Source organism: Schistocerca cancellata, chromosome 4 (assembly GCF_023864275.1).
Source record: "Schistocerca cancellata isolate TAMUIC-IGC-003103 chromosome 4, iqSchCanc2.1, whole genome shotgun sequence".
NCBI classification, from domain to species: domain Eukaryota; kingdom Metazoa; phylum Arthropoda; class Insecta; order Orthoptera; family Acrididae; genus Schistocerca; species Schistocerca cancellata.
This window is the reverse complement of record NC_064629.1, coordinates 731,679,549-731,696,523: the sequence shown is the minus strand read 5'-3', so window position 1 is coordinate 731,696,523 and position 16,975 is coordinate 731,679,549. Positions and strand designations below refer to the sequence as shown.

The 16,975-nt window shown below is 43.2% G+C and overlaps 1 protein-coding gene across 1 annotated transcript in view; it reads left to right on the top strand.

Moving 5' to 3' along the window:
- Positions 1-16,975, top strand: part of LOC126183826 (NACHT and WD repeat domain-containing protein 2) — a 293,040-nt gene that overhangs the window by 63,418 nt on the left and 212,647 nt on the right. Inside the window, 1 exon segment of the mRNA XM_049926082.1 lies at positions 6,657-6,899. Within this exon segment, the coding sequence (XP_049782039.1) occupies positions 6,657-6,899 (243 nt within the window).

Sequence of the window (16,975 nt, the reverse complement as noted above, 5' to 3'; positions counted from 1 at the left end):
GCAATTGACGCGGTTGGAAACCCGAGAACATTTTATTCAATGTTATCGCCGCGAACTCTATATTCAGGTATCACTGTTGTCAGCAAGAAGTACAGTACGAGGTCTGTTCAAAAAATACCGGAACTTTGTCCACAAAATTTTTCTACGATTACCCTTTATTTACTGTGCATGGTCTCCTTCGAAATACTCGCCTCCACAATTGACACACTGCGCCCAATGCCGTTTCCACTTCCGGAAGCAGTCTTGATACGCCTCCTGCTGGATCTCGCGAAGCGCCGTCTGCGAATTTTTCTTTTATCTCATATATCGTTGGAAGTCTTCGACCTTACTGGCCGTTACTGGCGTGCTGTGTGGTAAAAATTAGCGGTTTTGGACGAATCTTGCATCAACTTGCCCTACGGTGATGACCACATTCGTGTCCACCAGCACTGTGGTGAACGCAATCGGGCAGACCGCACTGCTGAGCGGCATAGCGGACAAATTCCAAGTGTGATGATTTAAGGTCGGCTATCGTGCGATCTCGTCTCCTACGCATTGACGGCAACCCGTGCAGGAACCGCTACATCAAGGAAGTTTTACCTCTAAAAGTAATTCACACATCTCACATTGCCCTCTTCGAGTCCATTGTATGTTTCGCGACGAGCACGTGCGCTAATCGACTGTGCCTTGTGACCTACAAAAATAATCTGAGGTGTCAGCAAAGAAGCAGCTGCGCAGGACGTCGGGTTTTGGCACAGCGTCGGTGGAGGCACTGAGCGAGATGTTGGGTGTGTGCCGCATTAACATCATTATTCGTCAAAGAGCGGCAGCATACTGGCTGAAGAGGGGCAGGCACGATGGAGAACTGCAAATAACAGGAGAAGAAACCACAGAAAAGCGCCAACTACACCGTTGGTGGAATGACACCTGGCAAAGAGAATGGGGTACAACTGATTAAGAATGTCGCGTCTACTCCTTGTTCCCCAGTATCTGGTAATGGTTGAGGCTAAAGCATGTCGATCCAACGCGCGACATGGTTCATTCTCTCATGGCCCATGTCCCGTACCCAGCACATATACACCGTGTTGGTCTAAGCTAGACAGACACATGCACAGGTGGAGAACATGGATCGCCTGAGCATGTAACAGTATATTGCAGCACAAATAAGACCGAGGACAGAGTATGACGACATCGGACAAATAATACGAAAACCGGATAATTTTTCTGTGTTGAACAATATATTTGATGAAGTGTTACGAACCTTATGCGAAGCATACAGACAAGAACGACCATACGCAAGAATTACAGTGCACACACAAGAAGGGTGACAATAGTACGCATGGAATGACACAAACACAGAGACAGGCTCCGACGTTAAAACCGACAAAGACAATGATATGCGTATATAGATCTAGATACAAGACAATACTAAGAGTTATAGATTTAGAACAATCATTACTGTATCTATAAAGCAATCACTTGTATAACACCTGCATAATGTACATGGAGAAAGGTACAATCAGTTCTGTTAAACATACAACACAAACAACAGACACACACACACACACACACACACACACACACACGCGCGCGCGCGCGTGCACAACATATAGAGCTAAGTCTAGTTACAGTAACACGAACACTGGAATAGCAGCGTCCTATATAAAGCACTCAAAACTTGTAACAAGTAGCAGTAATTAATAGGTAATAGAAATACATGCTCATGTAAACACACGTTATTTTACGCTAGTAAACAAAAAAGGTACAAATACGGTATGCTACCTCGGCTGAGACAGACTCGATGTTCTACTGAGCCCTCACACCCTATATAGCTTGGTGTTGGGACTTCCAATTTCTGTCTAAAAATTTACCCATCATCTTTTATTCCCTTCTTAAGTGCAAGAATATTTTTATTTCTATTTTCCAAAATTTAATATTATTTTATTAATATTCTGTCTGTATATTAGATGTAAGCACTTAGCTCCTCGCTGTACATTAGTGTGGGAATCTTTCCTATCATCTTTAAACTTCCTTCATTTTCTACAATTACTAATATTCTTACTTAGCACTCACAGTTTCCCTTAATTAATTTAATTTTTCTTTGTAAGTCATTATTATCATTTCAAATTTTTATTGCTGCGAACGATATTTGCTTGCAGTACTGAAAAAAAATATGTTATGCCATGAAAAAAGTAAAATGTACGACCTGTTTTTAAAATAATAGGCAACAGGTCTCCAAATATTCAATAAAATGAAATATCCCTTCTGCAGGCAGTTCTACCTGTCATATTTCAGCAGAACAATGCCCGGCCACATGTGGTGAGGAATGTGCCAGTCTTCTTCGAAGAACGGTGGTACCACTGCTTCCCTGGCCTGCTCGTTCACTTGGCTTGTCACCCTTTGAACATAACTGCCATGTGATCAGTCTGCAATTTGTTCGTTCTGATTTCCATGAAACCACTGCCTCTGCCTTCTGAACGCACCTACAAACTGTGTAGCAGTGTGTTCCCCATCCCTATATCCAGCTCCTCTTTGATTCCATGCTACGATATCTGGAGGCTCTGACTGGAAAACTTGGCGTCTTCGCACCGCACTGAATTCTCAGCGCCAAAGTACGTGTCTAGTTCTGTAGTTCTAATATTTTGTACAAGGGGCGATTAGAAAGTTTCCGCTCGATGGCCATATGGTCCATGCCTATCAGGCAAAATCGCCGTGAGCATTGAGGTAATCATCCCACCGAAGCAGCTGGTTGAAGGTATCCCTTTGGTAAAACGTCGTGCCCTGCTGCGTCAAGAAGTTCGTAACTGCCTGCTACACATCCTCGTCCGACAGGAATCCTCAACCCTTCAAGGCTTTTTGAAAGGGACCGAAGGTTCAAAATGGTTCAAATAGCTCTAAGCACTATGGGACTTAACATCTGAGGTCAGCAGTCCCTAGAACTTAGAACTACTTAAACCTAACTAACCTAAGGACATGACACACATCCATGCCCGAGGCAGGATTCGAACCTGCGACCGTAGCAGCAGCGTGGTTCCGGACTGAAGCGCCTAGAACCGCCCGGCCGGCAGACCGAAGGCGTGATAATCTCGTGGAGAGAGATGAGGACTACAGGGCGGATGCTCCAATGTCTCCCACTACAGTTTCCGTAACTTAAGCGTTACGAAATTTGCGATATGAGGACGTGCGTTATCACGAAGCAGAGGCACTCCTTGTCGCAGTTTTCCGGACGTTTCGCCTTAATCGCACTTACTCTTCATTCTCCGATGGAGGTCTACCGGTGTTAGTCTTTCGCAGGCAAGAAAAGAATAATAGTACGTTGGTCCTGCCTGGACTTACTTGGTAATAAAGTCGCCGTAGTTTACGCTTTTACCGCACACGTGTCGGAAAGACGAGAACGCTGTACTAATCCCGTGCCTACATGTTGGTGATTATATACCCGCACCGGAGTCGCGCTACGTTGCATACAGGCCGCAGCAACGCCTTCAAACGACAGCTTTTTAATATCCCTTCATTACATTGCCGTGCCCCTAACCTGTGGAATAAATTTGGTTGTAATCACATATCTCTTGTTACTGCAATTTTCACAAACAGTATTGTATTTTCTGCGCAATACAGGTGCAAAGATAAACTGGAATAAGAAATCGAACGAAATGCATTTACGGGCCTCTTGTACCAAAATTCACTGGAAATCCTAGCAATCTCGGTAAGTTTGTAGCTGGAGTTCGGTTCACCCTGTATAAAGGCGATCGACGTCCTCTTATTTGCATTCGATTTTAAGTCAACGATTTTCTGTTTTAATATCACATATAATTTAGAATCAACATACATACAAGGTGTACAACTTTGCTTCCGCCGTTTTTTTCCCAACATCTGAGGCTTTAATGAAACAAATTGGTTACACATGTATGATTCAAAGTATTTTCCATCTCTTGCCATTACTTTCTCCCATCTTTCGGGCAGTGTACGAATCCCGCGTCGAAAAAGTTGATCATCTTTTGAAGCGATCCACGAATCGATCCAATTTGTGACTTCTTCATGAGATCGGAAGTGTTGGTGAGCCAGGCCATGCACCATTGATCTAAACAGGTGATAGTCAGAGGGAGCAATGTCTGGAGAATACGGTGGGTGGGTAGGACTTCCCATTTTAACGTTTGCAAGTGCGCTTTGACCTCTTTTGCAACGTGGTGTCGAGCGTTATCGTGCTGCAAAATCACTTTATCGTGCCTCTCGCTGTATTGCGACCGTTTGTCTTTTAATGATCTGCTCAAACGAATTAATTGCGTTCGATAACGAGTACCTGTGATTGTTTCACTTGGTTTTAACACCTCATAGTACACGACGCCGAGCTGGTCCCACCAAATGCAGAGCATGATTTTGGAGCCGTGAATATTCGGTTTGGCCGTCGACGTGGAAGCATGGCCGGGATATCCCCATGATTTTTTGCGTTTAGGGTTATCGTAATGATCCCATTTTTCGTCCCCGGTCACAATGTGATGCAGAAATCCCTTCCGTTTTTGCCTCTGAAGCAACGTCTCTTGATTTCAGCTCACACGGGACCCAAGTTCCTTCTTTCTGAATCATGCCCATAGCCTTGAGACGTTTTGAAATGGCTCGCTGTGTCACTCTTACTAATCGTGCCAATTCTTCTTCAGTTTGACGTGAGTCTTCACTCAGCAATGTCTCCAATTCTGCATCTTCGAAAACATTCTCTCTTCCACCACTATTCAGGTCTACGACGTTAAAATCACCTTTCTTGAAGCGTTGAAACCACTCGCGACACATTCTTTCACTAATAGCGTCCTTACCGTACGTACTTGAGAGCATTAGATGAGACTCAGCCACTGTTTTCTTCATATTGAAACAAAACAGTAACACCTCCCGCAAATGACGAGAATAAGGCTCGTAAACTGACATTTTCAATCAAGAACAACTTTATGATGCAGACACAAATATACTAATGTTTGAATGAGATTGTGTTGACCGAGGTCCAAGCTAACTGCCTGACGTCTGCGATCTGTTACTTTCGATCGCTACTTGCCGTTGTCGCCACCTATTGGCAAACGGCTGAAGCGAAGTTGTACACCTTGTATGTTGAGTCGTACATTTGTAGAGTCACTTACTTACAAGATAATTAAGAGCATTAGACATGCTCCAGGCGAGAGTCGAACCAGAGATCTCTTTACGCTGCACAAGACAATTTTGACCCGTACGCATGACATTCGAAATGAAGACTGTATATAAAAAAACTTAAAGATAACCAGTTTTTGTGTTAGAGGAAGTACTTATAACGAACTTGCAGCAGAATAAAAATACTGAGCAGTCCATATACAGGGTGGCGCACGAAATGTGTTACCATTTTGTTTTTGAATATAAACTTTATTGTCAATACAATCAGAAAGGAACATATACTACACTGAAGAGCCGTCCATGGAGATTTGATATAACTCAGCACATGTTCAATATGTCCACCATTTCGTTTCCTAACTTCCTTCAAACGAACATTGAAGTTAGTGATTACCCTACGGCACATGTCTTCCGTAATTTCACTGCAAGCTTGAAGAACAAGTCTTCTGAGCTCCATTAAATCACGTGGAAGTTTCGGGAAATTTTTTTACTTTAGGTACCCCCAAAGAAAAAAGTCACATGAATTGAGGTCTAGACTACTGGGGGGCCAATTTTGTCCGTCATTGAAGTGACCTGGAAACCTGAGTGAAATGATCCTTGTCGAAATGCTCGTGTAAAAACTCCAACACAGTGTTTGCAGTATGTGGCCTTGCTCCATCTTGCATGAACCACTGCGTGTTGAAGGGCAAGGCAGTAGCAAGAAGCTGTGGAATGAAGCTATTGCGAAGCATGCTCAAATAACGCTCGCTGTTCACAGCTTCTTCAAAGAAAAAGGGTCCAATAAGTCCGTGACTGGAAATTGCTGCCCACACTGTAATCCTCGGAGCATAATGTTGTCGTTCATGAAGCACTTGTGGGTTTTCAGTGACCCAAAAGCGTACATTTTGTTTGTTAACCACACCGTCTAAATGAAAATACGCCTCGTCTGAAAACCAAACGTTGTTGAGAGTTTCTTCCCTATCTTCCGCCCACTGAGCAAACAGTAGTCTCTGCCGCTTGTGTTCTTCAGTGAGCTTCTGTGCACAGGTTATCTTGTAAGGGTGCATATGGAGGTCACTTTTAAGAATGCGTTGAACGGAGCGTCTGGATATTCCCAGTTGCACTGCTGCCTTTCTACACGATTTCCCGGGACTTCTCTGTACAGCAACTCGTACCGCTTCAATATTCTCCGGTTAACAAACAGGCTTAGGCTGAGGTCGCTTCGCTGCCAATACTGTTCCTTCCAGTACAAATTTATCGTACAACCCATGGATGGTCTTCTTGCAAGGGACCCATCGTGTGTTAAACTGTTGTCGAAAACGCCTCTGAGCCACAACAAGGCTTTCCGTTTCATGAAAAAGTAACACAATTGCCGATCGTTGCTGTGTCGTCAGTCTTCCATTGTCAGCCATTGCTGCTTACTAGTCTCCTAGCGGCAGTATCGTGAATTACACGTCATTTCGTAACTCATTTGTTTTTCCAAGCTCTGCTGGTACTGCTGTAGAGATCCCAGCAGGATACAATTGGTAACACATTTCGTGCGCCACCCTGTACATTCTATACTGTATTTTCAGGTGTTTTATGGGAGAGAAGATGACCTGGAGCGTATCCAGATGTACATGACTGGGGATTCGGAGAAGCCACTGGTACTGTACGGAGAAGGAGGCTGCGGCAAGACGTCTCTGCTGGCGAAGGCGGCCAGCCTCACATCTACGGAGTGGTTCCGCGGCCGCAAGCCCATCAGCGTCATCCGCTTCCTGGGCACCACCCCCGACAGCAGCGCGCTCACGCCTACGCTCATCTCCATATGTCAGCAGGCAAGTTTCAAGCAGCTGGTCTCATTTTGAAAATCAAAATGACCACATTTTCTGTAACTCAGAAATGAGTGAGCGTTTTGAGTTCACTCCAGAGACCATCAGATTCATCAATATGGTGTAAGCTGCCCAAACGATGATCTTCAATTATGAGATTGGTTTTCGAACAAAAGATTGATACTTGCAATCGGCTGATCCGCTGCAGCTGGCGCTAACTCGAAGTAATTAACACAGTTTCAGCCAACTTAATGCACTTCCTGATTAAAAAAGTGAAATACCTAAAAGACATGGTCGGATGTCGATCTTGACGTATTATCGCCGATTGTCCTCGATTGAGGACAGTCCATTTTTCCGTCATTGTTACAAAGTATGCTACTCCAAACCTACAATGGGCTTTTTTGTTGTAAAGTAGGCTCTCTGTCAGCAATGGCTACTATCGTTATCTCTCCGCTACAGTTATTCAGTTGAAGACTGTTAACAGGAGTGGAACGTTTTTGCAGAGGCTGCTGGTTATTTCTATTTTTATTTTTGTAGCTGCACCTAAGATAAGGATCACTTTCATTTTCTGCTGCAACGTAATTTAATACTGTAATATGGTTTGGTACTTATGAAGGCGAAAATAGTTTATTACATTTTCTGTCCAGTGCATGAAAACCTGCTGTCCTCGTTTGAGGACACTGGGCGTTTCCGCCGTAAATGTTGTTTTTCGTATTTTACAGATTTCTTTGCAATGGATCACCCTGTTTTTAAAACTGTTGAAGAGGCAGTAGAATACTTATTTTCTGAAGAAACGGAAGCAGACATAGTAGTTCTAGTTCAAGATGTAGATGAACAGACCGATGACGAAAATATGAAAATATTGAAAATGACTTGTTAGGAAATGCGTATGTAGACGATATTGCAGGTATTGCTGAAATATTACATGAGAGAGACAACAAAGACATCCCTCGTGTTTCTTATAAAGAATCCGGTAAATAGGAATGATGTGATCAGGTTCCGAAATATTCATTTCCTGACTTATGGAAGAAAGCTTGTAGTCTGTCGGATGAACTGAAAGAAAAAAGTGTGTGGTCTCATTCCCACGCAGGTTTCTGAAGAACTCTTTTCACCAGAAAAGCATGATTGTAGAGGAAACAGCAAAATACGCTAGGGAATGTGAAAATAAAATAAATCTTTCAGTTTTACGTGATGAAATTCGTGTAATTGTTCGGTTCTTGATCTTTACTGTCTATCGTAAATTGCCCAGTGAAAGAGATTATTGGTCTGAGGATGGTGATCTAGGTGTTCAAATAGTGAATGGTACGATGAGTCGTAACAGATATCTTGAGCTAAAATCTGTAATATATTTAAGTGATAACAAAAAGGCCAATGAAAACAAGAGTGACAAATCTTTCAAAATAAAACCATTAGCAGAGACTCTGGTAAAAAAATTATTAAAAATGGGGAGTCTTTCAGGATCATTTGGCAGTTGATGAAATGATTGTGATACTATGGATATCACCCTATGAAGCAATTTTCGAGACTGAAGCCCATACGCTTTGGATTTGAACTTTGAGCCATATGTGGTAGTGATGGATACTGTTACAGTTTCTTACTCTGTTGCGGGAAGGATCAAAATGATGACACCACAAATCTACCAGTGGGTTCCAAAATATGTTTGGAAATGTTGTCCATTATTGATGAGCCGAACAGTTATAAAGTATTTTTGGCAATTACTTTACTAGTCATGACCTGCTCGTCCAACTGAAGGAACTGGAATTCCATGCAAGTGGAACTAGAAGAGAAAGCAGAACAAGGAAGTGCCCCAATCAGCAGATAACATTATGATAAAGAAAGAAAGGGGATATTTTGAGTTCATATTTGACAGAGGGGAGGCAGTTTTGATTACAAAATGGAATGACAAGAAGTGCGTTACAGTAGCAACTAATTTCGACACTGTGCTTCCTACCGTCAAAGTCCAACGTTGGAATTGATCCCAAAAAGGAAAGGACAGTGTTCCATAACCACAAGCATTGAATGTATAAAAGAATTGCATGGAAGGCGTCGATCTTCACGACTGGCTAACAGAGAAATATGCCGTTGCAGTGCATTGTTAAAAGTGGAAATGGTGCCTTTTTACGAGGATGGTAAATATGACTGTTGTGAATGTATGCTTGGCTTTCAAGAGATGCAATGAAGGAAATTCTCTTTCAGTGAAAGAATTCAGAAGACAGACTGCAAGAACAAACCAGAAGAAAGGTCTTGAAATCAGATCAGATGATGGAAGACCAACAAAACTCCTCTCACCTTCCAGGAGTAATGTACCAGATATATGGTATGACCAGAAGCTGCACGTCATCTAGAAGTGTGAAAAACAAAGACAATGCTAGTATGAGAACTGCAAAGGAAAGCCGAAGTTGTGCGAAGTGTAATGTTACTCTTTGTATGGAATGCTTTCCCAAATATCATATCAGGCCTTAACGGAATTTCAGTTTTGGAGAAATTTTAGGTAAAAACTTTTGAAAAATGTTACTTATTGTAAAATAAGTAATAGTTTTGAAATGTTATTTTGGGTTTATTATTAACAATTTCGTTATCACTTGTTTTTTCCTGGTAAGCAGTGTAATGACAAAACAACTGCCAAGCGACCAGCGTCCTCTAATGAGAACGGCCAAATATTTCACATTTAGGCAACAAGTGAAGCAAATTTCTTCACATTTCCATAAATTGTGTTGCCAGGACATAGTTTTCCAAAAATACAGAATATTTGTTAACGAAAACTAAATTGGGCGATAATAGGTTATCGTCGTACATTACACGCCATCATCAGGTACGTAAATGATCAGAGTTGCAGTAATGTCTGTGACAGGCAGAACTGCCACCAGAGTGCATTAATGTTGTTCATGTTTAATGTTCGCAGCGACCTGGGAGAGGTCCCACTCTTCCAATGTTTTGGAAAGGCACAGTGACGTTACCCCCGGCATCATGGTGGTGGTGGTGGTGGAGGGGGGGGGGGGCAGCCATCAGTTATGACTTCATGTCACACCTGATTGTGATTGAGGGAACTCTGCCTGCACAACGGTATGTCACAGATATTCTGCATCCTCACGTGTTACCTCTCATGCGATAGTTCAGTGGTACCATTTTACAACAGGGCAACGCTCTTCTACACATGACAGTTGTGTCTATGAACTGTCTGCGTGATGTTGAGGTTCCCCTGTGTCCAGCAAGATCCCCAGATCTGTCTCCAATAGAACATGTGTGGGACCAGCTGGAACGTCAACTCCGTCCGAATGCCAGTACCCGTGGTATGAAGGACTAGGTACAACATTTGGGTGCCATCTTCCTTTAAGAGAGGATACAACGACTTTTTGACACCCTTCCCAACTGAATGAGAGGTTGCATCCAATCCAAAGGGAGTGCAACGTCATACCGATAAATTGCCTCATACAGCTAAGTTCTTTGTAAATTTGGCTCGATATTGTAATAACTGTAGTAACTTCACTTACCCTCTCTGCCTGTGTCGTTTTATACCGTTTCCCCTTCTGGGTGCTTCACTTTTTATGTGGAAGTGTAATTCTGTTTCAGATGTCAGTCTTCGTCAATACTTGCTTCTTTGGCCGAGTTAGCTACATTATGGAGATAAAGAACGAAAAGCACCGTTAACAGCTGGTAAAACTTCGTTTTAATTGACTTTACTACCGGTTTTATAGCTTGCAGCCACGTCTTCAGGTGCAACCTACGTGCTTAAGAATTAAAATCTAATTACGGACTGTATTTCACTTCTGTGCTATTGTAGATGATTATTTGACAACTTAATCTCACAAAAATTATTAGGCCTACATTAATCTATCATAGGCGAATCCAACGTACTTAGTTAAGGTGGCGGGCCGCGGTAGCCGTGCGGTTCTAGGCGCTTCAGTACGGAACCGCGAGACTGCTACGGTCGCAGGATCGAATCCTGCCTCGGGCATGGATGTGTGTGATGTCGTTAGGTTAGTTAGATTTAAGTAGTTCTAAGTTCTAGGGGACTGATGACCTCAGATGTTAAGTCCCATAGTGCTCAGAGCCATCTGAACCATTAGTGAAGGTGTTGCCATTCTGAGAATGTCTCATCAATATATATATATATAACGACTTCTCGGAATGGTAATACCTTGACTAAGAACGTTGGATTGACCTATGATGGTTTAATGTAATAATTTTTGTGAGTATAAGTTTACAAATAATCGTCTATAATTGCACAAAATTGCAATACAGTTTAAAATTATATTTCTTTTCTTAAATACACTCCTGGAAATGGAAAAAGGAAACAGTGTTGAATGCTAAAACAAGTTTCGAATATGTAGCTCATAACATAGCTGACGGTGGCCCTAGTGAATAAATTAGGCACGTCGCTTTCTTACCTACGTCAAATTAGACACGGAAGGAGTAGCTTGCAAAAATAGGCCCTGTCTCTAATAAGAATATTCTCGGAATGGTAATACCTTGACTAAGAACGTTGGGTTGACCTATGATGGTTTAATGTAATAATTTTTGTGAGTATAAGTTTACAAATAATCGTCTATAATTGCACAAAATTGCAATACAGTTTAAAATTATATTTCTTTTCTTAAATACACTCCTGGAAATGGAAAAAGGAACACATTGACACCGGTGTGTCAGACCCACCATACTTGCTCCGGACACTGCGAGAGGGCTGTACAAGCAATGATCACACGCACGGCACAGCGGACACACCAGGAACCGCGGTGTTGGCCGTCGAATGGCGCTAGCTGCGCAGCATTTGTGCACCGTCGCCGTCAGTGTCAGCCAGTTTGCCGTGGCATACGGAGCTCCATCGCAGTCTTTAACACTGGTAGCATGCCGCGACAGCGTGGACGTGAACCGTATGTGCAGTTGACGGACTTTGAGCGAGGGCGTATAGTGGGCATGCGGGAGGCCGGGTGGACGTACCGCCGAATTGCTCAACACGTGGGGCGTGAGGTCTCCACAGTACATCGATGTTGTCGCCAGTGGTCGGCGGAAGGTGCACGTGCCCGTCGACATGGGACCGGACCGCAGCGACGCACGGATGCACGCCAAGACCGTAGGATCCTACGCAGTGCCGTAGGGGACCGCACCGCCACTTCCCAGCAAATTAGGGACACTGTTGCTCCTGGGGTATTGGCGAGGACCATTCGCAACCGTCTCGATGAAGCTGGGCTACGGTCCCGCACACCGTTAGGCCGTCTTCCGCTCACGCCCCAACATCGTGCAGCCCGCCTCCAGTGGTGTCGCGACAGGCGTGAATGGAGGGACGAATGGAGACGTGTCGTCTTCAGCGATGAGAGTCGCTTCTGCCTTGGTGCCAATGATGGTCGTATGCGTGTTTGGTGCCGTGCAGGTGAGCGCCACAATCAGGACTGCATACGACCGAGGCACACAGGGCCAACACCCGGCATCATGGTGTGGGGAGCGATCTCCTACACTGGCCGTACACCACTGGTGATCGTCGAGGGGACACTGAATAGTGCACGGTACATCCAAACCGTCATCGAACCCATCGTTCTACCATTCCTAGACCGGCAAGGGAACTTGCTGTTCCAACAGGACAATGCACATCCGCATGTATCCCGTGCCACCCAACGTGCTCTAGAAGGTGTAAGTCAACTACCCTGGCCAGCAAGATCTCCGGATCTGTCCCCCATTGAGCATGTTTGGGACTGGATGAAGCGTCGTCTCACGCGGTCTGCACGTCCAGCACGAACGCTGGTCCAACTGAGGCGCCAGGTGGAAATGGCATGGCAAGCCGTTCCACAGGACTACATCCAGCATCTCTACGATCGTCTCCATGGGAGAATAGCAGCCTGCATTGCTGCGAAAGGTGGATATACACTGTACTAGTGCCGACATTGTGCATGCTCTGTTGCCTGTGTCTATGTGCCTGTGGTTCTGTCAGTGTGATCATGTGATGTATCTGACCCCAGGAATGTGTCAATAAAGTTTCCCCTTTCTGGGACAATGAATTCACGGTGTTCTTATTTCAATTTCCAGGAGTGTAGATTGCACCTTAAGATGCGGCTGTAAGCTGTGAAACCGGTAGTGTGGTCAATGAAAGGCAAGTTTTACCAGCTGTCAGCGGTGTTTTCATTCACCATGACCTTCAGCATTAAATTATAGAGGCGCAAGGAGGAGATTAGTGTTTAACGTGCCATCAGTATCGATCTCATTAAAGACGGAGAAGGAAGGCGGCCGTGCCATTTCGAAGGAAGTATTATCCCGGCATTTGCCTAAAGCGATTTATGGAAATCACGGGTAACCTAAATAAGAATGACCGAACACAGGTTTGAACCGTGGTCCTTCCGAATGAGAGTCCAGTGTGCAAACCACTGCGCTCGATGAGGCACTACTTGAAATCCAGGTAATGGAAGAATATTTTCTACTAAATGCGCTTAGATAACCGCACTTTTTTTTCAAAAAAACTGAGATCCAGATTTCAGTCCAGCCACCCTATCCTTCAAGCTTCTTGTGGTTTCCCTAAATCATTTCAGACCAATGACATAACGGCCATTTAGCAACCCTCGAGCGATTCTTTTCTCCTTAGATCTCTAGCTAAGCTGACGCTCCAGACTAATGTCCTCGGTATTGGCGAGACGATTAACTCGCGTCGATGGAAAAGAAAAAAAAAAAATCATCATTAGAAGTTGGCTGGCAAAGTGAAGGCGTACAGTTTGTGCGTGTTAACAGGATGGGTGAAATTTGCCACCTGCTCACATTCGCTTATGGATAGAGGACGTGAAGCACCGGTAGCCCGATTGAGTGATTAAATCAGAAGGTCCACATTGGTACTTTTGAGAGGAGGCCTTTAAATGCAGGTGGAAAATGAAAAATGAACGCTTCGAATCACTGTTTCCACATTAGCGAGGTTTTATTCAATTTTATACAGCTTGAAAACGGTATTCGGTTGAAATTGCAGAGTCATACATCTACGGTAAATCTGACTTCAATAACAGCTTCAGTGTCGTATATAGCCTGCCCTAGCTAAGAAGCAGGCTTACATTCGAGAACAGAGTCGATCCTAAGAGCGCCGGATGTTATTTTCTGAAAAGGGGTCCCCGCTACTTCCACCGGCTGTCGTAGTTCGTTTAGGGATGTTAGCACTGGGGTGGGCCAGACGCCGTCACATCGTATTAAGAATTTACTCAGTGGCTGACCAGGGTAGTTGACGAACATCTTGGGGAACGCCTCACATAACGCGAGAAATGTGTGCACATGCATTATCCTACTGGAAAGTCATATAATCCTGATGCATGAACGAGAACAGTACTGGCTGCGTGATGTCCCTCGAAAAACACTAGAGGTATACGGTCATTGGAGAGTATGGGTCGCCACACCATAATGCTGAAAGCTGATAGTGTATGTCCTGCCTGACACATTTCGGCAGTTGCTGTCCGCCGGGTTACGTTGCGCTCACAAACAGAATGGTGTCGTTGACGTCAATACTTTCGTCAGTGAACACAACTTGACACCATTCATGCCTCCAGCTGCTCATTTCTCAACACTGTCGGAGGTGGGTTGCGCATTGAAGAGGTGTGAGAGGAATCCTGGACACAGACACGCTTCCTAGTAGCCTAGCTTCCAGAAAACGGTTCTCGATGGTCCTAACTGCAACCTGGGTGCAACACTGGCCGTAACTTGTGCTGCAGTCGCGATGTAACCACGCCAGAATTAACGATTGAACCAGGTATCTGCATACCCTGCAGTTCGGAAATAGCCGCAACTGACCTTTGAAATCAATTGTGTGGTACAATTCAGCGCTCTGCAGGCCCATAATACCATTTGTTATGGGTTGTAAGTAAGTCTAGCTTTTCTTGGTAACTAAATGTATGATAACAAATAGTTAAGCTTCAAAATAAAATTTGTTCCGTATCTCTTCGTGTAACTTACCTTTTTGCATGGTGCTTCGTCAGTTAAAGACATAGATGAATACCCTATTTTCAATTTTTCTCCAACCCGAATCCCATGTTTCACAATAAAAGCACCCCATGTTATAACAATTTCGCGAATCAAAAATGTTTTAGTGCGTTTACAATGCCAACAATATAACCCAAAAAGTTACACAGATTTCGCTTCTTATCTTCGTAATCAACCCTTCCCGCGTGCCATTTTTCTGCTGGATTTCAACGATCTGTGGAAAACGGAGGTGCCTGAATGTGGGTCGGGAATCGAGAGCTTAGCAGAAGTTTAATATAAGCCTCACTTTCGGCAAGCGTGTCAGGAACGCCCGATGAATTACTTTTTAGAGTAACCATAATGTTAGACACGTGTGCAGCGTAATGGATAGCTACTGGTTTGATCCACATCGGGGGATTTGTGTCTGGAATCGCGTTTCCGGGGCGTGACTCTCACCAAGGGGCCTTATTACGGCTTAACGGCACAGGTGATGGAGAAAAAGTGGGAGAGCATCCGATTAGATACTTGTGGAAACCTGCACTGACACGAAGCGTCACAGCGACATTCACGTGTACTTTTCGCAATCCATTTCTCAGCTCGCTGGACTATTCTTTATATCGTTATTAACCGTTTATTTTAAGGTTTCATTGGCATATCGAGCGAAAGAAAAAACTAAATTTTTCTGTGCGTAGTCTAATTTCTGTTACGTACAACGATAGATGCTTGAAGTTTGTTTCGCAACTAATCTGAAATACTGAATATGAATTTAGCCGACACTATTTCCAAAGAGAAATTTTTCCTTTCTTCCAATATTTTTCATTGAAATTCCCTATGTTTCTCTGTATTAAACGTGGACTAAACGGAACGGTGACAACACTACTAGCACATCGCTGAATATTCCTTCAGATCTACTTTAGGGGGGTAGGACGTCAAACGGGCCGACTTGGAGCAGGAGAGGCACCACAGGACATTTTATTTTCTACTGTCTATACTTTTACAAAAAAATTCATAAAACTTTGTCAGCATGACCAGGAAGGATTCTGGATTCACACTCATAGCAGTGGAAGTTCAAAAACATAACAAAATATTTTTTTTGCATGTGAAATTTCATCATTTTTTCGCTTACTATTGGCTGCATTTGTTGCTATAGGGACATTTTTCTTCACAAGTAACAGAGATTCTTTGATGAATTTTGCACAGCATACAAACCATACTTACAGGTGTATGAAACTCTAGAATTTTCCAAATCTATTCAAAACTGTGGTAAAAATTGAGATAATTAACTACAAAATTTGATTTTTTCTAAACATAAAGTTTAAAACGTAACAGCTCATTCATTTTTTCATAAATTAAATAGATTCTAGTGTTTCAGACACCTGTAAGTATGGTTTGTATGCTGTGCAAAATTCATCTAACAGTCTCTCTTACTTTTGAAGAAAAGTGTACCTATAGCAACAAATGCAGCCAATAGTAAATGAAAAAATGATGAAATTTCACATGTAAAAAAATTATTTTGTTATGTTTTTGAACTTCCGCTGCTACGAGAGTGAATCCTGAATCCTTCCTGGTCATGCTGACATAGTTTTATGAATTTACTTATAAAAGTATAGACAGTGGAAATTAAAATCTCCTGTGGTGCTTCTCCTGCTCCAAGTCGGCCCGTTTGACGTCCTACCCCCCTTAAGGAGATTTCCGAACGCTGGAATAGTTCTTAACCAAAGGTTACACGAATCTCTTCATGAGGGTTCATGAGCATATGCACTGCACTTTGTCAGAATTCTCCCCAAATTACAGATCTTCCATTCACCCTCCCCACAAATGATCTTACGCTTTACTTCTTTTTCATATCGCTTCATAAAATATTTATTCTATATGACAAAGGCAAGAGTTTGCTACTGACACTTCCTTTTCATACTGCGGGAATTTTTCTTCCGCCGTATTTATTACCTTTTATTTTTCTATAGATAAGGAGCGTTTTTGTCTACTACATGAAGTGGACCTAATTTGAAACTTTCAGACAAACGTGGTTTTTGTTCAAAATGCTAACAATTGCTTCCACGTGCAGCATGGGTATTTCATGAAGAATATTAGTCTACAGCTGAGACTGTTGACTAAGCGAAATTTCTTCTTCTGATTGGGCGTCTGATGAGAACATGTATGGAAAT